At 45.5% G+C, this 27,500-nt stretch overlaps 1 protein-coding gene across 2 annotated transcripts in view; it reads left to right on the forward strand.

Annotated features, from left to right (window-relative positions):
• The window catches only part of LOC132134241 (mitogen-activated protein kinase kinase kinase kinase 4-like), a 69,116-nt gene that overhangs the window by 4,060 nt on the left and 37,556 nt on the right, over positions 1–27,500 (forward strand). For both annotated transcript variants that reach the window (XM_059547045.1, XM_059547044.1), the window contains exons 3-14: positions 11,033–11,089; positions 11,218–11,343; positions 16,384–16,494; positions 16,576–16,666; positions 17,118–17,248; positions 17,720–17,774; positions 18,778–18,856; positions 18,939–19,114; positions 19,185–19,257; positions 22,053–22,263; positions 23,160–23,321; positions 24,731–24,817. In XM_059547045.1, the coding sequence (XP_059403028.1) occupies positions 11,033–11,089; positions 11,218–11,343; positions 16,384–16,494; positions 16,576–16,666; positions 17,118–17,248; positions 17,720–17,774; positions 18,778–18,856; positions 18,939–19,114; positions 19,185–19,257; positions 22,053–22,263; positions 23,160–23,321; positions 24,731–24,817 (1,359 nt within the window). The remainder of the gene's footprint in view (positions 1–11,032; positions 11,090–11,217; positions 11,344–16,383; positions 16,495–16,575; positions 16,667–17,117; positions 17,249–17,719; positions 17,775–18,777; positions 18,857–18,938; positions 19,115–19,184; positions 19,258–22,052; positions 22,264–23,159; positions 23,322–24,730; positions 24,818–27,500) is intronic.

A 27,500-nucleotide genomic window follows, 5' to 3' on the forward strand; every position in this document is an offset into this window, starting at 1 on the left:
GTCCAGAAAAGATTTGATCTTCACTCCCACGTAATAGTGTATAAAGCAGTGTTTTAATGGCAATGCTGTAATTCTGCTGCTCCTTCAGCGCCCCCTGCTGGATCTACACACACACACACACACACATTTACATTCAGTCTGTGTGCAGCCTCTGTCCGGACAGGAAACTGACCGGATTACGCTTGAGGGAAAAACAAGCTTATGTGGATTCTACACATTAATTTTTAATGGAATAGACAGAATGCATATTTACATGTACATTACATTTATTCATTTAGCAGATGCTTTTATCCAAAGCGACTTACAGATGAGGACAGTGGAAGCAATCAAAATCAACAAAAGAGCAATGATACATAAGTGCTATAACAAATCTCAGTTAGCTTAACGCAGTACACGTAGCATGGGATTTTAAATAATATAATAAATATAAAGAAAACAGATAGAATAGAGCTAGATAGTGTTAGAGGTCTCTTTTATAATTGTATAATGAATGAAAAGATAATAGATAGAATACAAAAAGATTAGAAAGGTAGGTAGAATTTTTTTTAAGAATAGAATTAGAATAGTGAGTGTTAAAGTTAGAGGGTCAAATAAAGATGGAAGAGATGTGTTTTCAGCCGATTCTTGAAGATGGCTAAGGACTCAGCTGCTCGGATTGAGTTGGGGAGGTCATTCCACCAGGAGGGAACATTTCATTTAAAAGTCCGTAAAAGTGACTTTGTGCTTCTTTGGGATGAACAATCAAGCGACGTTCACTTGCAGAATGCAAGCTTCTAGAGCTTCTACACATAAGTCTGAAGTAACAAATTTAGGTAAATGGGTGTAGAGCCAGTGGTAGTTTTGTAGGCAAACATCAATGCCTTGAATTTTATGCGAGCAGCTATTGGAAGCCAGTGCAAACTGATAAACAGAGGTGTGACGTGTATTCTTTTTGGCTCATTAAAAATTAATCTTGCTGCCGCATCCTGGATTAATTGTAAAGGTTTGATAGAACTGGCTGGAAGACCTGCCAAGAGAGCATTGCAATAGTCCAGCCTGGACAGAACAAGAGCTTGAACAAGGAGTTGTGCAGCATGATCCCAAAGAAAGGGCTTGATCTTCTTGATGTTGAATAAAGCAAATCTGCAGGATCGGACAGTTTTAGCAATGTGGTCTGAGAAAGTCAGCTGATCATCAATCATAACTCCAAGGCTTCTAGCTGTTTCTGAAGGAGTTATGGTTGATGTGTGTAACTGGTAGGGATGAACGATTTTGGAAAATAATATAATTGTGATTTTTTTTACTAATATTGAAATGTAATATGCAATTCTTTTTTAAAGTAGGGGTGTGCACGGATAGTCGAACATTCGAATATTCGTTCTGCTCTAATTATTCGATAAATAAAAATGATATTCGAATTTCGCAAAAAAAAAAAAAAGTTCACAATAAAACCTAATTTGGTCACTTTCTGTGATTCTCCACGGCATATTTGAAGGTGTATGCAAGCAAAAAATAATTAATGAATTATTAGGGACCATTCACATATCGCGCCTAATAAGGCGTGGAAAAGGCTATGCGCGCCGCTTTCTCCTTCTTTCCAAAGCGCTCGGGCAGAAGCGCTCCTGAGGCGACGCGTTCTCTCCATGAAGACGCGGAAATTTCAGCAAAGGATAAATGGATTTGCAGCACAAAAAAAAATCGCTTTCAGTAGCTCTGCTACTAAATTTATTTCAAAATGGCAATTCATATACAGCTATGATCAGCTGTTCCTTCATCTTGGCTGAGCTTTCAACGTTGTTACAGGAAAGGATGGAGCTGATTGGTTAGTTCTTGTCACATGACCTGCGGTGCGCTTGCTGCATTCTGAAAAGTTGAGATGTTTTTAACTCGATGCTGTTCGGACGCGCCTGAAAAAAAAACGGAACCACGTCGCACCGCGTCGCTTCCATTATGAGCGCGCCTACATTGGAAATGATGAACTTGAGCGCACAAAAGACGCGATATGTGAACGCCCCCTAAAAGAAATACGGTCTTCTAGTACTTCAAATATGCCGTGGAGAATCACAGAAAGTGATCCAAGAACATTGTTGCAGCATCTCTCAAGCAACGAATAAACACAGCTAACTTGGAGAATGCAGTGAAAACTCCTCTTCTTGCGTCTGCCCTAGACCCTCGGCACAAACATCTCAGGTTTCTCGATGAAAACATGAGAGAAGTAAGAAAAAAAATTTTTTTTGAACATTATCAGAACATTTTCCTTGATGCGAGTGGTGCGTCACCAACGATGAAGAAGATGCAATGCCCACTCGTCTGAAAAGGCTGAGCCAGTTCTCCAGCGATGATTACAGAGAGTCCAGCCGAGACGAGGAACAGTTCTTGCTGGAGCCATGTATTCCACCAGATGAGGATCCCATTCAGTGGTGAAACCAAAACACGAAGCGCTTCACAAAACGTATTCGCTTAGCACACCGTTATTTGTGAGTCCCACCAACGTCTGTGCCGTCAGAGCGTGTTTTCTCCGCGGTCGGCCTTATTGTTACCAGACTAAGGAGCCGACTTTCCCCCGATCATGTTTACATGCCGTATTTCTTAACAAGAACATGTAAAACAATAGAAAAAAAAGCAAAAAAGATTTGCTGACAGTTTAAAAGTTAAGTGTAAGCTACATTCTGTACAATAGCCTATAATTGCTGCAGGCTGCTTTACGTTTTTTCTTTGTTCACTTTTTTTTTTTTTGCTTTTAATCTGTACTTTTGTTTGTTTGCACGCATTGTTAAAGGTTTTCAGCTACAAAACACGATGTGTAGGGCTGTGACGGTTGACGTGACAACCGCGTCACCGCGGTGGTCGGTTGCTACCGCGGTTGTCTACTGCCACCGGCGGTAGTGCACGTGACGTCACAAACATAATACAAAGTTTTGTATATAAGTGTAATAACTGTAATAGTTGCAAATTCTAAGTCTATGGTAATTAACAAATTACCTCAAACACAGCGTTTCCTTTAGATTGGCAGATTTGAGCGCGGGAAAATACAGTTTATGCATTCAACAAATTAATTTAGTGTTGGGCGATGGATCTTGTTGGGAAAGCAAATACCGCATCACCGATCTGGAGTCATCTGCATTCATGTCACCCATCGGCGTTTGCAGAAGTTCTCGTGATCGCAAACGCTGGCTGGTAAGGTTTGGTGAGGCTTTCTCCAAACTGGCCAAATACGAACGAGACAGCGATAAATAAAAGATGGTAACAAGAAATATGGCAACGATTCCTATTTCAAAGAGAGTGCGTTCAGATGAGGAGTTATTGAGCTTGCTTGGTGGCGGAAAAGTAAACCAGACGCAACACAACCGCGTTGCGACAGGTTTAGTCTGTCTAGTATCTATACAAGACATATGAACTCTGTGTCAGTAGCCTACATCACAGACCGGACGGGGATTTATCATGTCGTGTTGTGCTGCATCCAGTGTAGCATCACTGATTATAATGAGTATTTTCTCGTGTTGCGTCGCTCGCGTCCGTTAGGGCGTATTTAACTTTCTTATGTAGGCTACTTTCTTGTAGTCTAAATAAACATTATTTCTTTGATATTTATTTTTGTGTTTTGCAGGCAGCGTTCACTGACAGAAGTGCTCAAATAAACACTAACTGACGAGTTAAATAGGATGTGTTAGATGAGTGAGACAGTGCTGGGCTGATTTCTAGACGTGCATATAAATATATCCTGTATATAATATATATAAAATATATCACATGCATGCACAGTTTAAGTCCGCTTTTATCACCTTTTTTGGTAATTCCATGAATTAACTGACCACGAGACTGCTTGCACATAGTTTATTTCACAGTTTGATATGAAAGGATACGCACAAAGGAAGCGCGCGCCGCCTTTGAGCACAGGACCGTCCGCGCTCGCTTAACTTGCACCTGATAATAAAGTGAAGTGGAGCGCGTGTCTGAAACGTTTCCTGTTCAGTCATTCTGCGACTGAATAAATTCACTTCTTGTCATGAGAAAAAGTGACAGAAGCAGCAGTTGTGAGTGGGTGGCCATCCCCGCCCCTACGTAAAATAATTTGAATAAGTTAAACTGGAAAAAAATTATCGCCTTGGTTAACGAGCAAATTTTGACACTAATATATATATATATATATATATATATTTTTTTTTTTCAAACACCGCGCCACAGCTTTTTTAAAATGACGAAAACAAATGTTGCTGAAAAATAAAGTCTGACTCATTAAACTTAATTTAAATAAACGAATATTCGAATATTCGTTTTTTGTGAGCTCAAATATTCGAATGTGATATTTGTGGAAAACGCCCATCCCTATTTTAAAGCTCTTTATGTTCTGTATTATTCAACAAAGAAGAGCTAAAAATCATTGTATAGTATGACCAACACAATATTAGACAGATTAAACATAAATGTTCTTTTCTGTAGGCCAGGCCTATGTTACAATGAAACTAGGTGAGGGATAAACTGATATGAATGACATTTTTATTAAACAACTACAAGCACAGTAGTATATTGACTGATTTGTTGAACTTCTAACCTTGAAAGCATTAGTAATTTCACTAAACATTACGAACAATTAATGAAACCTACAGGGAAAAACATCTACATCACTTGAAACATGAAAAAAATGGCATAGAGAGAATAACTGTTATTATTATTATTATTATTCTCTCTGTTATTTATTTATTGTGGGTTTCATGCTGTCCGCTAAGGCATAGGACACACACAGGCTTTCCTCTAGACCAATGACATTGGAAAACAGCAGAACACTTTATAATCAGTGACTGTCTATAGCCCTATTCGGACCGGACTAGTTTTCTAAACTACGTTTGAGTTTCGATTCTTACCACCTGACGTCTGTGATTTTCATGTAGCAATTCGGACGGGACTAACATCTCCGTGTTTATTACAGAGGTGTGGGGGTCTGATTTATGCATCTGGGCGTTACAGAGATCACGCGCTCTGTATGAGTGCATTGATCTTTTGCTGCTTGCCTTTATCGATTGCCTGTTTTGGATTATTCTCTTGCCTTGCCCTCTGGACACTGTTTGCTGCAGGCGTGTAGCCAGTAATGAGCACTGGGGCGGCACTGGCGTGCCCACATTACTCACTGGCCCGCCCACATTACTCACGGGCCCTCCCACATTACTCACTGGCCCGCACACATTACTCACTGGCCCGCCCACATTACTCATGGGTCCGCCCACATTACTCACTGGCCCGCCCACATTACTCACGGGCCCTCCCACATTACTCACTGGCCCGCACACATTACTCACTGGCCCGCCCACATTACTCACTGGCCCGCCCACATTACTCATGGGTCCGCCCACATTACTCACTGGCCCGCCCACATTACTCACGGGCCCGCCCATATTACTCATTGGCCCGCCCACATTACTCACTGGCCCGCCCATGCAAGTTTGATTAAAATAAATTTGTAGTTTATTTTTATTATTCTAATTTATTTAAGAAAATATATTAATATAATCCTGATTTATTGTTGACTGGTGTGTGTTTAATTTGTTTTCCGAATAAAATGGAATTCTTGAAGCAAGTTGTAGAAAGCCTCCCTCCGGATGTAGGTTGATATGTTGCTAGGGCAACAGGAAGATTGTGAGCTGCGGGCTCTGGCTGCCTTTAGCCAGTGTAATAACATCGCCATAATAATGGCTAAACCATAGACTGTATGGGCTAAACCCGTTTCTTTAATGTTTTATAAAAATAAAAAAAAGAGTTGAGGATGAAGACACGCTACTGCCTTCATCTGTCGAGTCCACCCAGCCCAGTTCTTCAGACTCGAGTCGATTAACCCGTATACGCGATATGAGTCAGATTAATTTAATCGTACAGATAAGAGCAATACATCAATCGAATCTGTAAAGGGTCTACTTTTTTTGGATACAGACATAATAACAACAAAACTGTGCACTTATAAAATAAAGATAACAAACAAGGTGTGCTGTCTGCAGCCTTTGTCTGCGCTGATCTTCATTTACAAACACGTCATTAAAATGAACTGTAACTCCATGAATACTCAACGAAGAGACATGAGAGACAGTGTGGACACCATATCTCAACCCCCCCACCCCCACCCCCCCGCACCTAAGTTTAAGTCGCATCAGTTCAAAAATACGTCATGACAAGGAATAAAAACATATATAAGTCGCACCAGACTATAAGAACCCAGAACCAAGAGAAACACTACCGTCTCCAGCCGCTCTATGTTTTCAGTGTAGACTACAAGAGCACACTCACTTCTTTTAATGGCCCGCCCAAAATACAATTTCTGCCTACGCCACTGGTTTGCTGGTATACATCCTTTGCCTGCCTGACTATGCTCTTTGTTAGAATAAAGCTGCAGTTGGATCCGACCTTGCCTACAAGACCCTGATTGTGACGCCTGTTTCACACATACGGTTGTGGCCAAAAGTTTTGAGATTTACCCCAAAAAACCTTTCCACTGCATTTGATTGCTGTCATTAAAGGAGCTGCTGAGATCATTTCAGTAATCGTCTTGTTAACTCAGGTGAGAATGTTGACGAGCACAAGGCTGGAGATCATTATGTCAGGCTGATTGGGTTAGAATGGCAGACTTGACATGTTAAAAGGAGGGTGATGCTTGAAATCATTGTTCTTCCATTGTTAACCATGGTGACCTGCAAAGAAACGCGTGCAGCCATCATTGCGTTGCATAAAAATGGCTTCACAGGCAAGGATATTGTGGCTACTAAGATTGCACCTAAATCAACAATTTATAGGATCATCAAGAACTTCAAGGAAAGAGGTTCAATTCTTGTAAAGAAGGCTTCAGGGCGTCCAAGAAAGTCCAGCAAGCGCCAGGATGGTCTCCTAAAGAGGATTCAGCTGCGGGATCGGAGTGCCACCAGTGCAGAGCTTGCTCAGGAATGGCAGCAGGCAGGTGTGAGCGCATCTGCACGCACAGTGAGGACAAGACTTCTGGAAGATGGCCTGGTGTCAAGAAGGGCAGCAAAGAAGCCACCTCTCTCCAGAAAAAACATCAGGGACAGATTGATCTTCTGCAGAAAGTATAGTGAATGGACTGCTGAGGACTGGGCCAAAGTCATATTCTCCGATGAAGCCCCTTTCCGATTGTTTGGGGCATCTGGAAAAAGGCTTGTCCGGAGAAGAAAAGGTGAGCGCTACCATCAGTCCTGTGTCATGCCAACAGTAAAGCATCCTGACACCATTCATGTGTGGGGTTGCTTCTCATCCAAGGGAGTGGGCTCACTCACAATTCTGCCCAAAAACACAGCCATGAATAAAGAATGGTACCAAAACACCCTCCAACAGCAACTTCTTCCAACAATCCAACAACAGTTTGGTGAAGAACAATGCATTTTCCAGCACGATGGAGCACCGTGCCATAAGGCAAAAGTGATAACTAAGTGGCTCGGGGACCAGAATGTTGAAATTTTGGGTCCATGGCCTGGAAACTCCCCAGATCTTAATCCCATTGAGAACTTGTGGTCAATCCTCAAGAGGCGGGTGGAAAAACAAAAACCCACTAATTCTGACAAACTCCAAGAAGTGATTATGAAAGAATGGGTTGCTATCAGTCAGGATTTGGCCCAGAAGTTGATTGAGAGCATGCCCAGTCGAATTGCAGAGGTCCTGAAAAAGAAGGGCCAACACTGCAAATACTGACTCTTTGCATAAATGTCATGTACTTGTCGATAAAAGCCTTTGAAACGCATGAAGTGCCTGTAATTATATTTCAGTACATCACAGAAACAACTGAAACAAAGATCTAAAAGCAGTTTAGCAGCAAACTTTTTGAAAACTAATATTTATGTAATTCTCAAAACTTTTGGCCACGCCTGTACTCCGTCTGCAGTGCGTCTGCAGTCCGTGTGCGTTTCGTATGTGGTCCTGAAGCAGCACGGACTCATTGTGCTTTCACACAGGACGCGTTTGCAGTCCACTACTGTTTAAGCCACAAAACACAACATTTGTCCATTATTTTGATATCAAATCATGTAAAAAAAAAAAAAAATCAAAAAGCTTTTTCAGCATTGTGATACTCTTTCATCACAGTACAGTAACAATCTTTCATAGACATATTTAAATTCAAATATAAACAACGTATTACTCATGCATTTGACTGCTAGGTTGTAAGTTGCTGAAACAAGCTGCAACACATTTAAACACAACATTAGCCTACTTTTCTTGTTAGGATATCACAAACATTTAAAATTAAAACTAATCACTGACAGAAACAGTCGACTCTCGTGCCTTTTGCATTTAAATCTTTATTACACGCAATTCAATGGGTCTTAAAAAACTTTGTTTTTCTGCCTCTATGAAAGTGCATTTATAATGTTGCCTTGTTTTTCTAAAGTTGCTCTTTTTCTTGTTTTAAATCTAACCAAAACCCATGTGTTGCGTGTGAAACACAGTAGGCTTTAATTAGTATACATTTATTGTGAAATGACTGCATTTCCGTGTCAATCCATGTTCATTTTTACTGCGAACAATGCGCTGTCACTTTAATTCAGCGCGTGCAGCACAGCTAAAATAGACTCGGTACGTAAACGATCGCTGCACTGCTGCAGACGCACTGCTCCTGGAACGCACTGACGGACCGCAACCGCGTGCAGTGTGAATGCTCTGATCCGTTAACATGGGTGCGTAAAAGAAATACGCAACGCATACGCACCGCAGACGGAGTCAACTGATGCCTTGTTCTATTTATGACGTATTGACACAAAGTTAAATAAGTCTCCAATGATTTGTTAATTGCTGCTGACTCTGGCTCTCTGTCAATCCTGATTTTTGACTCTATCTCAGCGCAGCCTTTGACACTGTAGACCATTCTCTTTTACTCTCTCGATTGGAAAAAAGATTTTGGTATTACTGACACTGCTTTAAATTGGTTCAAGTCTTATCTATCAGTTCGTAGGCAGCTTGTGTCCCTGGGTGGTTGCAGGTCCAATATTGGCTCAGTGCAGTTTGGTGTTCCACAGGGTTCAATTTTGAGTCCCTTGCTTTTTAGTATGTACATTTTTCCCCTTGGGCAATTTTTAAGATCCCTTGGTCTTACGTTTTTCTTATATTCACTCAAAACCTGGTGATAATTCGGCTGTTGCCTTTCTTGAACATTGCATATTGGAGGTAAAAATATGGATGTCTCAAAATGGTCTTTGTCTCAACAGTGACAAGACTGAGGTTATGCTGATTGGTTCACCCCATCAAATACATAAAGCTAGAATTTTAAACTTAAATATGGATGGGTCTATTATGGAGTTTAAAGCAAAATAAAAAAATCTGGGGGTGATATTTGATTCAAACTTAACTTTTGGTCTTCATGTTCAGAACACGGTTAAAGTATCATTTTTTCACCTTAGAAACAACGCAAGATTGCGTCCCATGTTATCTTTTTCAGTGGCTGAAAAACTGATCAATACGTTTGTCTTTTCTCAAATTGACTACTGTAATGCTTTGCCCGCTGGCTTTTATAATAATAAAGTTTATGATCACTGAATTAGTCATATGCTAGTTTGTTTTTGTATTTCTGTCAGTAATGATTTTCTCTCACATCCAGAGAAAGTGTGAAGGGAGGTTGCTAAAGGCAGGTCAACATTGCAAACATGAATACAAACTCCAGCAAGCCAGCCAGTAAATCATCATATAGCATATTTAGCAGTTTGTCACACTTTAATTCTTGTATTTAAGTATATTTCTCATTTTATAAACTCTTGTCTTGTTACTAGTAATCTATAACACATTTTATTAAAACCATATTAATAGTAGGTCTATAAATAGTTCTAAATGAGTTGTTGATTAGTATATAATATAGATTTGTGGTGTAAAATATTAAATTAAATGTCTAATACTTATAGGTGAGAATGGGGTAAGATTAGCCATTTTCAGATGAGTTAAGATGATGCAGAAGTATAATGAAAGTGTCTATCCTATTCTAATGAAACTATTCCTATCATTTTAAAGGATCAGAATGTATCTATTACAAAGGGTTCTAGAAAAATGGCTTCTTATAAAGAAGTGTTCCCAGGGCTCAGTTCGCCCGGGGTTAGGGGTAAGGTGACCCTAGTTTGAGGCACCATCTGACCAAATCTGATTCAAACCAATGTGAAATATTTAATAATTAAAAAACTAATTGAATAATTTCCTTTCTCAAACCGTCATATTTCTTTTTATAAAGTTAACTTAAACAACATAAAACCAACCAAATTATGTTTACATTTCAATATTTAATTGTTTGCATTTCTGAAACCATTTGTTGAAGACTAAAGTTGTATCCTTCCTAAAACCAGACTAAACAGAGAGTTTGTTGGACATTAGTGACTATAGGTGAAAGATATATCTGATTATAATGTGATGAAAAGCATGTTCTGGTTCTTATCAGAGAAGGATTTGGTGCATGTGTGTATTAGTTTATATATATAATAAACTAAACCAGTAATATCACATTAAAATACCAGTTTATAATTCAGAGATTTAACATGCTGACTCAATTTACCCCACAGCATTTGGCTCACTTTGCCCCATAGCTGCCTTTTTTTTTTAAATAGCTACTTTTGATAACCAGTTCAAGCTAATATTTAGCTAAATGATTTGCATGGGTTTTTATGTTGCTAAATCACCTATATGTATCATAAATATTTTTAGACCTGGATAAGTTTAACCTGCTTTGGTGTAAAAACCATTACATCTGTTATGTTAGAAGCCAAAAAAAAAGTTTTTTAGAGTAAATGTGTGCCTTCGACTGCGTTGTCTTGTGCTGTTGCTGTTTTTATATTTGTCGTTCTTTCCTCCGCCTCATGGATGTGAGCTATTCTTAACGTTATCTCTGCTCTCGAAGCTGTTCATTAGTCTGAGCAGATCAGCCTGAGAACACACCTGAAGCACATGAGGTCAGAGTCGAGGGTCAGGATCAGGGCTGTTCACATACAGCGTCACTGACCCTGCTGTCATCCGTTCTAGTGCTGCACACAGATGCATTAGCCAGCGTATCATGTGCTTCATTCTAACTGATCTGCTCTGTGTTTCTGATCAGGGTCGACATGTCAAAACCGGGCAGCTGGCGGCCATCAAAGTCATGGACGTGACTGAAGTAAGTGCACACAGCTCACAGTGTGTCCAACAAAACCAATGAATCAATGAACAACAGGAAGTACTGCACATCTGTACTCAGACAAACTCCTGCTGTGTGTGTGTGTGTGTGTGTGTGTGTGTGCTCAGGATGAAGAAGAGGAGATTAAGCTGGAGATTAACATGCTGAAGAAATACTCTCATCACAGAAACATCGCCACGTATTACGGCGCATTCATCAAGAAGAGTCCCCCAGGACACGACGACCAGCTGTGGGTCAGTTTTTCACACACACACACACACACACACACACACACACACACACACACACACCAGGGATGGAAATTAGCACCCGTCACCAGCCAAATGCGGGTGTGTTTGTGTTGTGGTGGGTAAACTCGCTTCACCTACCGGCCACCGTGAAGGGTAAATAACAATAGTATACTGTTTCACCCGGCCGGTGGACAAAAAAGTTAATTTCCATCCCTGGTGTGTGTACAACACGCAATAAAGTGTAATATCATCCGAAGCAGCTCCGTGGAGAAGGGCGGTGTAAACCGGGCTCGAAGCGGCGGCGTTGTTCCCAGTACAGTGTTTGCAGCTGAAGTTAGTGCCGCCGGCGGAGTGATATATCTGTTGGTTATTTACAGTATGTTTTATAGCACGCACTCATGATATACAAGATCGTGTGAAGAGTTGAATTTTGTTATCGCGCACAAGTTTCTGCATACTGTCACGTCTCTGTCAAACCCCGGTAAGTTCATTTTCCTACAGCATTCTGCAACATTTTAGATTATATGGAGAGTTTGTGTTTATCTTATTGTTTTTAACGGCATAATAAGCAAACTAACAAACAGTATTATCGGTCGCGTGTCTAACTGCTGTCCGGGGGATGCATTTTATTTCCAGTCTTCAAGCACTAACTCAGAAGTTAGCTCTGTGGCTGGTAAATCAACCCTCTACATTGAGAGTAAATCACTCTCATATGTGACTAAATCTTCCTTCTGGCTACTAAATGATGTCTAATATGAGCCAACGGCTAATAAATTATCTGATTTTACTCGCCAGTGTGTTAGTTGGAGGCTAAGTTTAGCAGATATTTTCACTCGTGAACACTCTCTGACTCTCGGTCAGACGATTATCTTCCCTGTTTTGATTTCAGCAAATCAGTTCGAGCATACACACAAAACCTGATTAATATTCATGAATCCAGCAACTCATTAATCCTTAGTGTGTTTATAGCTTTTATTAGTAGGAATCTTATTATTATTATCTTATCAGTATTTTTGTAAACACCGAATGACCAAAAGCACCACCACCAGTCCAGTTAAAATGTTCAGTTAAAACGACTAATAAGCATTCAAACATGGTTATCAAGTTTACTTCTAATTACTAAAGTTCTATTCTTAAATGATACTTGATTATTATAAAGCTTGACTGACTGGAGAGTAAACTAAAATAATTACTAGCCAATGGCGATTCAATTCCCAAGGTGTCCGTAGAGGGTTGTAAGTTATGTAGAAACAACATTGTATCACTACACATGTTTGACAGCTCTGGCGTGACGAGACGTGTAAAAACAATGTATTAAAAACGCTGTGCGTTCGTTTGAGGATGGTGTAAAAGTTTGCGAGCCGAGATTTCTTTCAGTGATACAGTGTTGAACAGGGGAGTGTTCCCTCAACCACACACAAAAAAACAATACACTTACGCATACAAATACTGGTGAATCCTTTCCTTTGGAATTAAATACAACATTATTAATGCGTATGAAAACAGTGCGGTGTATCATCGGTTGGGCTACAGAGCTGAGAGAATGAGCTTCCTCAGCAAGAGTCGGCTGTTTCTAAACCGAGTAAGCTGCCTAGATAGACAGCATCTGAGCATCACTGAAAGAGAAAATGTCAGTATTTCATTGAGACTTGAGATTAAATCAACTGCTTAAGTATTGTAGATCTTGTAGTATTAATTTTCACATGCAGTTACACATTGTCGGTTAAAAACAAGAAAGTGGCTGGTAAAAACATTGAGTGGCTGGTAGATTTAAAAATCCATTAGACACAGTGACCGGTGGACAAAAAAGTTAATTTCCATGCCTGGCTGACACACACACACACACACACACACACACACACACACACACGTTTGTTTTTGTGAAAAGTAATGGTTTTTATTCTGTACAAACTGTATATTCTATGGCCCTACACCTAACCCTAACCCTCACAGGAAACTTACTTTCTCAAAAAAACTCATTCTGTATGATTTATAAGCGTTTTTAAAAATGGGGACATGGGTTATGTCCTCATAAGTCTCCCTCTCCTTGTAATACCTGTGTCATACCCATGTCATTATACAGAGTTGTGTCCTGATATGACACAAAAACAAGAGCACACACACACACACACACACACACATACAAAAACTCTCACACTCACTGCGTTGATCTCACTGTTCTGGAACGGCCCACTGACCTCCCTGACACCACCGGTCTGAACTGGAGGGAGGCGATCATCCGGTGTCTGGAGAGCATCCGGCCCTGATCCAGAGCCCAGCCCGCCATCACCTCACTGCATGGAGCCAAAACCAGGGCCCACCGATGACAGAGAGTCCAACCCACCGCAGCTGAAGAGCCATCGCCTAAATGAGCGACAGAGCTGAGGATCGTCTCGGAGCCCAAGCTTCATGTGACGTCAGACCAGGTGAGAGGGCCGACTACAACCCTTGCTACGAGGGAGATGGCCGTGGACAGTGAGAGCATGGAGAGGAGCTCCCCACACTGTGCCATGGTTGAGGGTGAGCTTATTGTGTATCTGGGACTGCTGGACTTTGAAGGTGACCTTATAGACTAGGAGGCAGATAAATATTTGGACATGTCCAGTCTCTCTGAGTCCCAGTCTCTGCCTCCAGTCTCTGAGTCCCAGACTCTGCCTCCAGTCTCTGAGTCCCAGACTCTGCCTCCAGTCTCTCCCTCCAGTCTCTGAGTCCCAAACTCTGCCTCCAGTCTCTGAGTCCCAGAATCTCCCTCCAGTCTCTGCCTCCAGTCGCTGAGTCCCAGACTCTGCCTCCAGACTCTGCCTCCAGTCTCTGCCTCCGGTCTCTGAGTCCAGACTCTGAGTCCCAGACTCTGCCTCCAGTCTCTGCCTCCAGACTCTGCCTCCAGTCTCAGCCTCCGGTCTCTGAGTCCCAGACTCTACCTCCAGTCTGAGCCTCCAGACTCTGAGTCCCAGACTCTGCCTCCAGTCTCTCCCTCCAGTCTCTGAGTCCCAAACTCTGCCTCCAGTCTCTGAGTCCCAGAATCTGCCTCCAGTCTCTGAGTCCCAGACTCTGCCTCCAGACTTTGCCCCCAGACTCTGCCTCCAGACTCTGCCTCCAGTCTCTGAGTCCCAGTCTCTGCCTCCAGTCTCTGAGTCCAGACTCTGAGTCCCAGACTCTGCCTCCAGTCTCTGCCTCCAGACTCTGCCTCCAGTCTCTGAGTCCCAGTCTCTGCCTCCAGTCTCTGAGTCCCAGTCTCTGCCTCCAGTCTCTGAGTCCCAGACTCTGCCTCCAGACTCTGCCCCCAGACTCTGCCTCCAGACTCTGCCTCCAGTCTCTGCCTCCGGTCTCTGAGTCCAGACTCTGAGTACCAGACTCTGCCTCCAGTCTCTGCCTCCAAACTCTGCCTCCAGTCTCTGAGTCCCAGACTCTGCCTCCAGACTCTGCCTCCAGTCCCTGAGTCCCAGACTCTGCTTCCAGTCTCTGAGTCCCAGACTCTGCCTCCAGACTCTGAGTCCCAGACTCTGCCTCCAGTCTCTGCCTCCAGTCTCTGAGTCCCAGACTCTGCCTCCGGTCTCTGAGTCCAGACTCTGAGTCCCAGACTCTGCCTCCAGTCTCTGCCTCCAGTCTCTGAGTCCCAGTCTCTGCCTCCAGTCTCTGCCTCCAGTCTCTGAGTCCAGACTCTGAGTCCCAGACTCTGCCTCCAGTCTCTGCCTCCAGACTCTGAGTCCCAGTCTCTGCCTCCAGTCTCTGAGTCCCAGTCTCTGCCTCCAGTCTCTGCCTCCAAACTCTGCCTCCAGTCTCTGAGTCCCAGACTCTGCCTCCAGTCTCTGCCTCCAGACTCTGAGTCCCAGTCTCTGCCTCCAGTCTCTGAGTCCCAGTCTCTGCCTCCAGTCTCTGCCTCCAAACTCTGCCTCCAGTCTCTGAGTCCCAGACTCTGCCTCCAGACTCTGCCTACAGACTCTGCCTCCAGTCTCTGAGTCCCAGACTCTGCTTCCAGTCTCTGAGTCCCAGACTCTGCCTCCAGACTCTGAGTCCCAGACTCTGCCTCCAGTCTCTGCCTCCAGTCTCTGAGTCCCAGACTCTGCCTCCAGTCTCTGCCTCCAGTCTCTGAGTCCCAAACTCTGCCTCCAGTCTCTGAGTCCCAGACTCTGCCCCCAGACTCTGCCTCCAGTCTCTGCCTCCAAACTCTGCCTCCAGTCTCTGAGTCCCAGAATCTGCCTCCAGTCTCTGCCTCCAAACTCTGCCTCCAGACTATGAGTCCCAGTCTCTGCCTCCAAACTCTGCCTCCAGACTATGAGTCCCAGTCTCTGCCTCCAGACTATGAGTCCCAGTCTCTGCCTCCAAACTCTGCCTCCAGACTATGAGTCCCAGTCTCTGCCTCCAGACTCTGCCTTGGCCCGTCGGCCCAGTGGCTCCACAGTGGCTCCTAGCTCCCTCCTCTCCGCCAGGCTCTGCCTTGGTCTGTCGTCGACCATCCGTTGTCTCTGGACTCCACTTCTCTGGCTCTGTCAGGCTCCTCCTCGGTCCTCTGTTGCTCCGGCTCCACAGCGGCCTTCCAGATCCCTGCCTCTGTCTCAGTCGCCAGTAGCCCTCACTGCAGAACACAAGATCCAGGGGCGTGGTTGTATCCACATCAGGGGGTGGAGACAGATAGGTTTAGGTATATGAGGAGTTGGATCCGGATCCAGCCAGGCCCCTGGATCTTGTGTTCTTCAGTGAGGACCATCTCCTCGGTCACCTGAGCCATCTGCTCCGCCTTGGCCCTTCAGATCCTCCCGGTCGCCCTGAACAACTGATCAGATCGCATGTAGTAGGTTGGTGATCAAAAGATCACACGTTTATACTATCTGGAGAACGAGACTATGATATATGACTATGTGACACTCCCCTGTGCATGTGATGTTCAGAGAGAGTCAGGTTGTGCTTTATTACTGTCAGCGTCAAGATGATAGCTGTATTTGACACCGTGTGTCTTCACTTCCATGTTCTGTGTCTATAGACATCTATATATATGTCTGTGTGTGTGTGTGTGTCCAGTAAAGCAGTGCGTCTCTCTTGCAGCTGGTGATGGAGTTCTGTGGAGCCGGTTCGATCACAGATCTGGTGAAGAACACTAAAGGGAATACTCTGAAGGAAGACTGGATAGCATACATCTCCAGAGAAATCCTCAGGGTATGAAGCCAGGTTCACACACACAATGATGCTGCAGTGAAGCTGTGCTGTCTCTCACACACCTGTGCTTTCTCTCGGCAGGGTCTGGCTCACCTGCACGCTCATCACGTCATCCACAGAGACATCAAGGGCCAGAACGTGCTTCTGACGGAGAACGCCGAGGTCAAGCTAGGTGAGCTGCTGGAGATCCTGCTGTCAAACAAGAGCACAATACTCTTCCTTCAACAGAATCATCAGGAAACACTTACTGCTGCTGGGACGTGTCTTATGTGTTCAGTCAGGGATATCTCTGACAGTCCACATCTAATCCAGCTGAGTAGTGTTTGGCCACAGTGTAGAGTAATACTGAGCGTGGTGTGAAAGGGTTAAAGGGAGTTAAACTTCTCTCTTGCATCAGTGCCAGTCTCCTCTCATGTGTGTATTCAGTGTAAACACAGACACACTAGTGACTGTTGTGGGAATAAACATCAGGGTCTGTTATAATCAGTTATTTTTGGAGGGCAGCACACAAGTGTAAGAGTGTAGACTGAGCACACATTTATCAATGAAGTGATCTCTTCTTCTGTGGTGATGGAGCAGGTGTGTGTCAGCAGTGTTTCAGTCTCTCTCTCATTCCTCTGCAGTGGACTTCGGTGTGAGCGCTCAGCTGGATCGAACCGTGGGCCGCAGGAACACCTTCATCGGGACGCCGTACTGGATGGCTCCAGAGGTGATCGCCTGCGACGAGAACCCAGACGCCACGTACGACTACAGGGTGAGAGCTGCTGTGTGTGTGTGTGTGTGTGTGTGCGTGTGTGTGTGTGTGAGTGAGTGAGTGTGTGTGTGTGTGTGTGTGTGTGTGTGTGTGTGTGTGTGTGTGTGTGTGTGTGTGTGTGTGTGTGTCAGTGAGTGTCAGTGTGTGCGCGAGTGTGTGTGTGAGAGTGTGTGTGTGTGTGTGTGTGTGTGTGTCAGTGAGTGTCAGTGTGTGCGCGAGTGTGTGTGTGTGTGTGTGAGAGTGTGTGTGTGTGTGTCAGTGAGTGTCAGTGTGTGTGTGTGTGTGTGTGTGTGTGTGTGTGTGTGTGTGTCAGTGTGTGCGCGAGTGTGTGTGTGAGTGTGTGTGTGTGTGTGTGTGTGTGTGTGTGTGTGTGTGTCAGTGAGTGTCAGTGTGTGCGCGAGTGTGTGTGTGTGTGTGTGTGTGTGTGTGAGTGTGTGCAGGGACTGACGGCTCTGCTGTGCTGTGTTTCAGAGTGACCTGTGGTCCTGTGGGATCACTGCTATAGAGATGGCCGAGGGCGCTCCTCGTGAGTACTGTCCTCACACACCTTCATTTCACTAGATCCGTTCATCTAAAGATGAAAATAGAAAACAGAAAGAAAGCAGCTCTTGCCCTCATTATGAAAGAGAACCGTTAAAGGGGTCATGACATGGATTTATTTTTAGGTTTACCTATAATGTTAATAAAGCTTTTTATGCAGAATAACAAATAAATATGTGGGGAATGATTGTTTTCAACGCTCATTCTGACCCTCGCCCTAAAACTGTTTTAAGGGGCGTGTCCTTTAAATTTTCTCAGTGTTATGATTGGCTAACATCACTGCATAGAAAACTGTTTCAACACCTCCTCACTGTGAGTGTTTTTGACTACATGATCAAAATAAAATGGTCATTTCCAGACGAAGCATTATGAAATCACGGTTTGTGATGCAGCTGCAGTCAGATCTAGAGCTGCTTCATCTTTCAAGAAATGTTTCTTTGTGTCTCTCCATGACACTGAGACTCCATTACTAAACAAATCCCTCCGACATGATCCAGGACGCCATTTAATGGAGCCGTTTAAACCCAGTGAATGTTGTTTCACTGCGTTTGTCCTGACAACAGACTCCAGCGCTGGACTGTGTCAGAAAGTGAACTGTATCCAAGACAGTGCTTTTCATTTCTGTGATGTGACGCTTGCATTCAGAGTAATCAAGTGAGAGCCGTTAGTGACTGAACACTGGTGGGCGGGGCCTATGCTGAGAAGATGACTATTGGTCGGTGTCTTGCTCTGGAGGCGTGTTTAACGACTGAGCCCAGATGACATCACCATGTCCCTCAGATCCAAAACCAGCTGTATTATTACATGTTTTTTATTGATGATGAGGACATTTTAAGTTCTGAAACTTGCAGGAAATGTACAGAGATGAAGGGAAATGATGTTTCTCATGTCATGACCTCTTTATTGTGACGTCTCTGGTGCTGAAGCTGGAGTATACTGGATGTCATGATACACTTGTGTTTGATAGAGTGTGTGTTGGTGTTTTGCAGCGTTGTGCGATATGCATCCCATGCGAGCGCTCTTTCTCATACCCAGAAATCCTCCGCCCAGACTCAAGTCCAAGAAATGGTCAGTAGCTTCATCTGCTGCGGGCAGTTACTGTGGAGGGTGAAAGGTCAGGGCTGAGGACTCGCTCTGCTGTGCTTCACAGGTCTAAGAAGTTCTTCAGCTTCATCGAGGGCTGTCTGGTGAAGAACTACACGCAGCGTCCACCCACCGACCAGCTGCTGAAGCACCCCTTCATCAGAGACCAGCCCAACGAGAGACAGGTGCGCATCCAGCTGAAGGACCACCTGGACCGCTGCCGCAAGAAACGAGGAGAGCGAGGTACTGACCACACCACACCTGACCTCACGCGTGTGCTGATGAGTGACTGACCGCCTGTGCTCCGCCGCAGACGAGACCGAGTACGAGTACAGCGGCAGCGAGGAAGAGGAGGAGGAGGCACAGGAGCAGGAGGGAGAGCCCAGGTACACACACACACACACACACACACACACTGTAGGGCTCTCTGTGTCTCTCTTCTGTGTGTGTGATGAGAGTACGTCCCAGAGAAAGAGCAGTGGGCCTCGACTCATTCACACCAGCCCACAGAGTCTGAAGACACACATACAGGACATCACTAGGAAGAACGACTGGTCTTCAACAAACCCCAAAGAGTGTCACACCTCTCTTTATCTCCTTTATCTCACATCGAGTCGACTCTGAAGCTCTCGTATAGAGCAGCCACAGACTCAGCAGTGTGACGGGTCAGACAGAGAAACTGAGCAAAACAGAATAACATCTCGGCTTTTAAGAACAGGTTTATAGGGAACGTAAATCGTTTTCTTCTTAGTTTTTACTTCGGTTAGAAGTTGCTCTTTGTGAGGAAGACTGGAAGAGTCGTTTATCTGGATTCATGTTCTGTGATTTTATTTGATTGTATTGGGTGTATTTTGTTACAGGGATCATAAACTGAATTAGTGTTTTTTTATTTTGTACTGTTCTCTGAGGTCCACCTATAATATTATAAAGATTCCTTGCATCAAAAACCCAATTTAGAAGTAATAGTCTATTCTCTGTTTGAGCAGCTGTGGAGGATTGATGACTCTAAAGTGAACACCACTGCTGTGATTGGCTAATAGTTGTGTGTTTGACAAACAACATCCTCCACAGATGGACCTGATGTGATTTAGGTTAAAAACACTTATAATAGGGGGCCATTGAATGCTTGAATCTGATTGGCTGAAGAACATTCCAAGGTGTGCAGTTATTTTCAGAGAAACGCACAATCTCTTCCTCAAAGATGCACAAACAGTTTGCACATACGTTAGCATACGCACTAATGTTGTTAGTGCTACTCGGACGATTTTATCAGTAACATAGTTTAACAACTTAACTACATGACTTCTCACGAGAGAGGAAACAACAGCGCTGTTAGCGAATGAAATGAACTTGTAGTTTCACTTAGACTAGAGACATTGCTGCAGAACACAAGACACATATTTACCGAGGTAGAATAAACAGAATCTGTGGGTGGGGCTAAACAGGCAGTGATGTAGAATCGGTGGGTGGGGCTAAACAGGCAGTGATGTAGAATCGGTGGGTGGGGCTAAACAAGCAGTGATGTAGAATCGGTGGGTGGGGCTAAACAAGCAGTGATGTAGAATCTGTGGGTGGGGCTAAACAGGCAGTGATGTAGAATCGGTGGGTGGGGCTAAACAAGCAGTGATGTAGAATCGGTGGGTGGGGCTAAACAAGCAGTGATGAAGAATCGGTGGGTGGGGCTAAACAAGCAGTGCTGTATAATCGGTGGGTGGGGCTAAACAAGCAGTGATGTAGAATCTGTGGGTGGGGCTAAACAGGCAGTGATGTAGAATCGGTGGGTGGGGCTAAACAGGCAGTGATGTAGAATCGGTGGGTGGGGCTAAACAAGCAGTGATGTAGAATCTGTGGGTGGGGCTAAACAGGCAGTGATGTAGAATCGGTGGGTGGGGCTAAACAGGCAGTGATGTAGAATCGGTGGGTGGGGCTAAACAGGCAGTGATGTAGAATCGGTGGGTGGGGCTAAACAAGCAGTGATGTAGAATCTGTGGGTGGGGCTAAACAGGCAGTGATGTAGAATCGGTGGGTGGGGCTAAACAGGCAGTGATGTAGAATCGGTGGGTGGGGCTAAACAGGCAGTGATGTAGAATCGGTGGGTGGGGCTAAACAGACAGTGATGTAGAATCGGTGGGTGGGGCTAAACAGGCAGTGATGTAGAATCGGTGGGTGGGGCTAAACAGGCAGTGATGTAGAATCGGTGGGTGGGGCTAAACAGGCAGTGATGTAGAATCGGTGGGTGGGGCTAAACAAGCAGTGATGTAGAATCGGTGGGTGGGGCTAAACAAGCAGTGATGTAAAATCGGTGGGTGGGGCTAAACAGGCAGTGCTGTATAATCGGTGGGTGGGGCTAAACAAGCAGTGATGTAGAATCGGTGGGTGGGGCTAAACAAGCAGTGATGTAGAATCGGTGGGTGGGGCTAAACAGGCAGTGCTGTAGAATCGGTGGGTGGGGCTAAACAAACAGTGATGTAGAATCTGTGGGTGGGGCTAAACAAGCAGTGATGTAGAATCGGTGGGTGGGGCTAAACAAGCAGTGATGTAGAATCGGTGGGTGGGGCTAAACAGTCAGTGATGTAGAATTGGTGGGTGGGGCTAAACAGGCAGTGATGTAGAATCGGTGGGTGGGGCTAAACAGGCAGTGATGTAGAATCGGTGGGTGGGGCTAAACAAGCAGTGATGAAGAATCGGTGGGTGGGGCTAAACAAGCAGTGATGTAGAATCGGTGGGTGGGGCTAAACAAGCAGTGATGTAGAATCGGTGGGTGGGGCTAAACAGGCAGTGCTGTAGAATCGGTGGGTGGGGCTAAACAAGCAGTGATGTAGAATCAGTGGGTGGGGCTAAACAAGCAGTGATGTAGAATCGGTGGGTGGGGCTAAACAGGCAGTGATGTAGAATCGGTGGGTGGGGCTAAACAGGCAGTGATGAAGAATCGGTGGGTGGGGCTAAACAGGCAGTGCTGTAGAATCGGTGGGTGGGGCTAAACAAGCAGTGATGTAGAATCGGTGGGTGGGGCTAAACAGGCAGTGCTGTAGAATCGGTGGGTGGGGCTAAACAAGCAGTGATGTAGAATCGGTGGGTTTAATATAAAACTAAAATGAGCTCTTATATGTCAAAAGATCAAGGTAATTTGGGTTTCTCAGTTAATGACCCCTTGAAAGGTGTTTAACTGTGTGTGTGGCAGCTCCATCGTGAACGTGCCGGGCGAGTCGACTCTGCGGCGGGACTTCATCCGTCTGCAGCAGGAGAATAAGGAGCGCTCGGAGGCTCTGAGACGCCAGCAGCTCCTCCAGGAGCAGCAGCTCCGTGAGCAGGAGGAGTACAAGCGGCAGCTGCTGGCCGAGCGACAGAAGCGCATCGAGCAGCAGAAGGAGCAGAGGAGGCGTCTGGAGGAGGTCCGTGAACAACCACGCTAATACTGCTGTTAGGAACTACTGTATACACCACTACAATACACTGCTAAACACACAGAATATGTCTCATCTGGACAAATACATCTGATCCTCCGCCGACACATGCTCAGTATACCATAGCAAAGGTTAGGTCAGACAGAGATCTGCTGTGTCCTAACTACACGCCATGAAAGGTATCTTTTCCATGTTAATTTGAGCTTTTGTCCTAACTAGAAGCATCATCGCAGCTAGAAGAACAGCATACAAAATATATGACAGTAGTAGATCATCTCGGTGATTTTTGTGCTTTATTCAAAGTTAAACACTTCTAATATGGGTTTAATTATAATTTTGTGTGACCTTATAGCCGTACTGAAAACAACATCAGATTGAACTCAGATCTTGAAAATAAATGTAAGCAAATGGATGCTAAAACTGGGAACTTGATGTGAACCAATGAGTGTAATCCACAACAAAGATGTTATCAGTCACTCAGAATGTGCATTTAATAATGTTAAAAAGTCTCATATTTTTTAATTAGATTTAAAGTGATCCATTTGGTTTAGTGCAGTGTGCTTCGAGAGGCTCCGCCCACACACACTTCTGATTGGCTGTGATATCTGATTGGTTCTGTGGCGTCTGGTGTGGACACACGAGTGGCTTGTGGCAGGAATCCTGTTGTGTTGTGTGTGTTAGGACACAGTGTTAGGCTGTGCAATCCAAATCTTATCATCTTCAGAAAGTACAGGTCACATAATCATAAAAATATTTCACAATGTGGGAGTCTTTACCAGTCTGAACCTATGATCTGACCTGAGCGTGCTATACTGCAGCCGCAGTACTTCACCAGTCTGTGTAGTGTTGAACTCGTGAGCGTGTGCTGGTCTTGTGTCGTGCAGCAACAGAGACGAGAGCGAGAGATGAGGAGGCAGCAGGAGCGAGAGCAGAGGAGGAGAGAGCAGGAGGAGAAGAGACGTCTGGAGGAGCTGGAGAGGAGACGCAAGGAGGAGGAGGAGCGCCGAAGAGCTGAGGAGGAGAAGAGGAGGGCTGACCGCGAGCAGGTGAAGCAGTCGGCGGGACATTACTGTTCCCCCAAACACCTCCAGCTGCACAGAAACATTCACATAGCATGTCAGGCACTTCTCTTGGAGTTTCATGCACTAGTGTAGTCAGTTTAGCTGTCACTGTCACAGACTAGTGCTCAGACAAACACTGGGTTTAGTTCTTACCTTGAAGGGATCGCTCACACAAAAATGAACATGAGGTACTCACCCCTTTCATTCATCTTCAGAGCACAAATGAAAATAATCTGATGAATCCAGGAGATTTCTGAATTGTTGTAGACAGCAGTGCAACAGGTTTCATGAAATTAGTGTTGAACCGCTGGTATCACGTGTTTACACCTGGTCACTTCATGTGTTTCCTCTGGTTGGACAGCTGTCTGACTGTGGAAAGACCAGGAGTAAATGCATCTGGCTGTTTAAACCTCTTCCTCCCAGAATGTTGAAATAATAAACGTGTGACATGTTATAGTCAGATATATGACAGCGCTAACGCCTCGCGTGGATGAGCTAGCTGACGATCTCAAACTGAAGCGAGTCGAGATCTTCATCAGAGGCAGTGAGACTAACCTCTCCTCTCAGTGTTGAACTCAGAAATATCTCCATGTGTTTCTGAAGATCAGTCAAGGTCCTGTGGGTTTGGAAGGACATGAGGGTGACAGAACTTTCAAAAGTTTTAAGAGCTGTACGATGTGTATTTTGTGAGAATATCTAAACACATAACGTTCAGGGATGCTTTTGCATTCAAAACATAATGTTATATAAGTCAAAGTGCACAGTAATGATGACATCAGAGCTGAGGAGCGTTAGATCTCCTCGTCTGGAGGGAGACCGGGGCCGGTTGGCTTCTTTGTGCCCCTTACACACCTTTACAGCTCAGTAGGGCTGACTGATTCATCCGTGTCCTGCAGCACAGAAGCAGAATCAGTAACAATAGACAACAATACATCGTATGGGTCAAAATTATACATTTCTCTTTTATGTCAAAAATCATTAGGATATCAAGTAAAGATCATGTTCCATGAAGATATTTTGTAAGTGTCCTACTGTAAATATAGCAATATTTTTGATTAGTAATGTGCATTGCTAAGAACTTCATTTGAACAACTTTAAAGATGATTTTCTCAATATTTCGATTTTTTTTAGAGATGATGTATTCAGAGACTGGTCCAGGTCACGTGTGTGTGTGTGTGTGTGTGTGTACTGGGTTTACAGAGGCCTGTGTTGATGTCATTACTCAATGAAACCGAGACGATAGATAGTTGTATAATCACAAATATGTGCAATCGCTGGCATGAAGGTAGAGCTCTGTTTTACCCCACTGTCCTTCAGCCTGAGCGCTGGAGTGTGTGGGCCTGGAGCTCACCTGTGTGTGTGTGTGTGTGTGTGTGTGTGTGTGTGTGTGGCAGGAGTACATCCGCCGGCAGCTGGAGGAGGAGCAGAGACACCTGGAGATCCTGCAGCAGCAGCTGCTTCACGAGCAGGCCATTCTACTGGTGAGAGAGACACACACACACACACACACACACACACACACACACACACAGAGCTGCTTCACGAGCAGGCCATTCTACTGGTGAGAGAGACACACACACACACACACACACACACACACACACACACAGAGCTGCTTCACGAGCAGGCCATTCTACTGGTGAGACACACACACACACACACACACACACACACAGAGCTGCTTCACGAGCAGGCCATGCTACTGGTGAGACACACACACACACACACACACACACACAGAGCTGCTTCACGAGCAGGCCATGCTACTGGTGAGACACACACACACACACACACACACACACAGAGCTGCTTCACGAGCAGGCCATGCTACTGGTGAGACACACACACACACACACACACACACACAGAGCTGCTTCACGAGCAGGCCATGCTACTGGTGAGAGACACACACACACACACACACACACACAGAGCTGCTTCACGAGCAGGCCATGCTACTGGTGAGAGACACACACACACACACACACACAGAGCTGCTTCACGAGCAGGCCATGCTACTGGTGAGACACACACACACACACACACACACACACACAGAGCTGCTTCACGAGCAGGCCATGCTACTGGTGAGACACACACACACACACACACACACACACACACACACACACAGAGCTGCTTCACGAGCAGGCCATTCTACTGGTGAGAGAGACACACACACACACACACACACACACACACACAGAGCTGCTTCACGAGCAGGCCATTCTACTGGTGAGACACACACACACACACACACACACACACACAGAGCTGCTTCACGAGCAGGCCATGCTACTGGTGAGACACACACACACACACACACACACACACAGAGCTGCTTCACGAGCAGGCCATGCTACTGGTGAGACACACACACACACACACACACACACACACACACAGAGCTGCTTCACGAGCAGGCCATGCTACTGGTGAGACACACACACACACACACACACACACACAGAGCTGCTTCACGAGCAGGCCATGCTACTGGTGAGACACACACACACACACACACACACACAGAGCTGCTTCACGAGCAGGCCATGCTACTGGTGAGACACACACACACACACACACACACACACACACAGAGCTGCTTCACGAGCAGGCCATGCTACTGGTGAGAGACACACACACACACACACACACACACACACACAGAGCTGCTTCACGAGCAGGCCATGCTACTGGTGAGACACACACACACACACACACACACACACACACACAGAGCTGCTTCACGAGCAGGCCATGCTACTGGTGAGACACACACACACACACACACACACACACACACACAGAGCTGCTTCACGAGCAGGCCATGCTACTGGTGAGACACACACACACACACACACACACACACACAGAGCTGCTTCACGAGCAGGCCATGCTACTGGTGAGAGACACACACACACACACACACACACACACACACACACACACAGAGCTGCTTCACGAGCAGGCCATGCTACTGGTGAGACACACACACACACACACACACACACACACAGAGCTGCTTCACGAGCAGGCCATGCTACTGGTGAGACACACACACACACACACACACACACACAGAGCTGCTTCACGAGCAGGCCATTCTACTGGTGAGAGACACACACACACACACACACACACACAGAGCTGCTTCACGAGCAGGCCATGCTACTGGTGAGACACACACACACACACACAGAGCTGCTTCACGAGCAGGCCATTCTACTGGTGAGACACACACACACACACACACACACACACACACACACACAGAGCTGCTTCACGAGCAGGCCATGCTACTGGTGAGACACACACACACACACACACACACACACACAGAGCTGCTCCACGAACAGGCCATGCTACTGGTGAGACACACACACACACACACACACACACACACAGAGCTGCTTCACGAGCAGGCCATGCTACTGGTGAGACACACACACACACACACACACACACACAGAGCTGCTTCACGAGCAGGCCATGCTACTGGTGAGACACACACACACACACACACACACACACACAGAGCTGCTTCACGAGCAGGCCATGCTACTGGTGAGACACACACACACACACACACACACACAGAGCTGCTTCACGAGCAGGCCATGCTACTGGTGAGACACACACACACACACACACACACACACACACACACAGAGCTGCTTCACGAGCAGGCCATGCTACTGGTGAGACACACACACACACACACACACACACACAGAGCTGCTTCACGAGCAGGCCATGCTACTGGTGAGACACACACACACACACACACACACACACACACACACAGAGCTGCTTCACGAGCAGGCCATGCTACTGGTGAGACACACACACACACACACACACACACACACACACAGAGCTGCTTCACGAGCAGGCCATGCTACTGGTGAGACACACACACACACACACACACAGAGCTGCTTCACGAGCAGGCCATGCTACTGGTGAGAGACACACACACACACACACACACACACACACACACACAGAGCTGCTTCACGAGCAGGCCATGCTACTGGTGAGACACACACACACACACACACACACACACACAGAGCTGCTTCACGAGCAGGCCATGCTACTGGTGAGACACACACACACACACACACACACACAGAGCTGCTTCACGAGCAGGCCATGCTA

Source organism: Carassius carassius, unplaced genomic scaffold (genome assembly GCF_963082965.1).
Source record: "Carassius carassius unplaced genomic scaffold, fCarCar2.1 SCAFFOLD_58, whole genome shotgun sequence".
Lineage (NCBI taxonomy): Eukaryota > Metazoa > Chordata > Actinopteri > Cypriniformes > Cyprinidae > Carassius > Carassius carassius.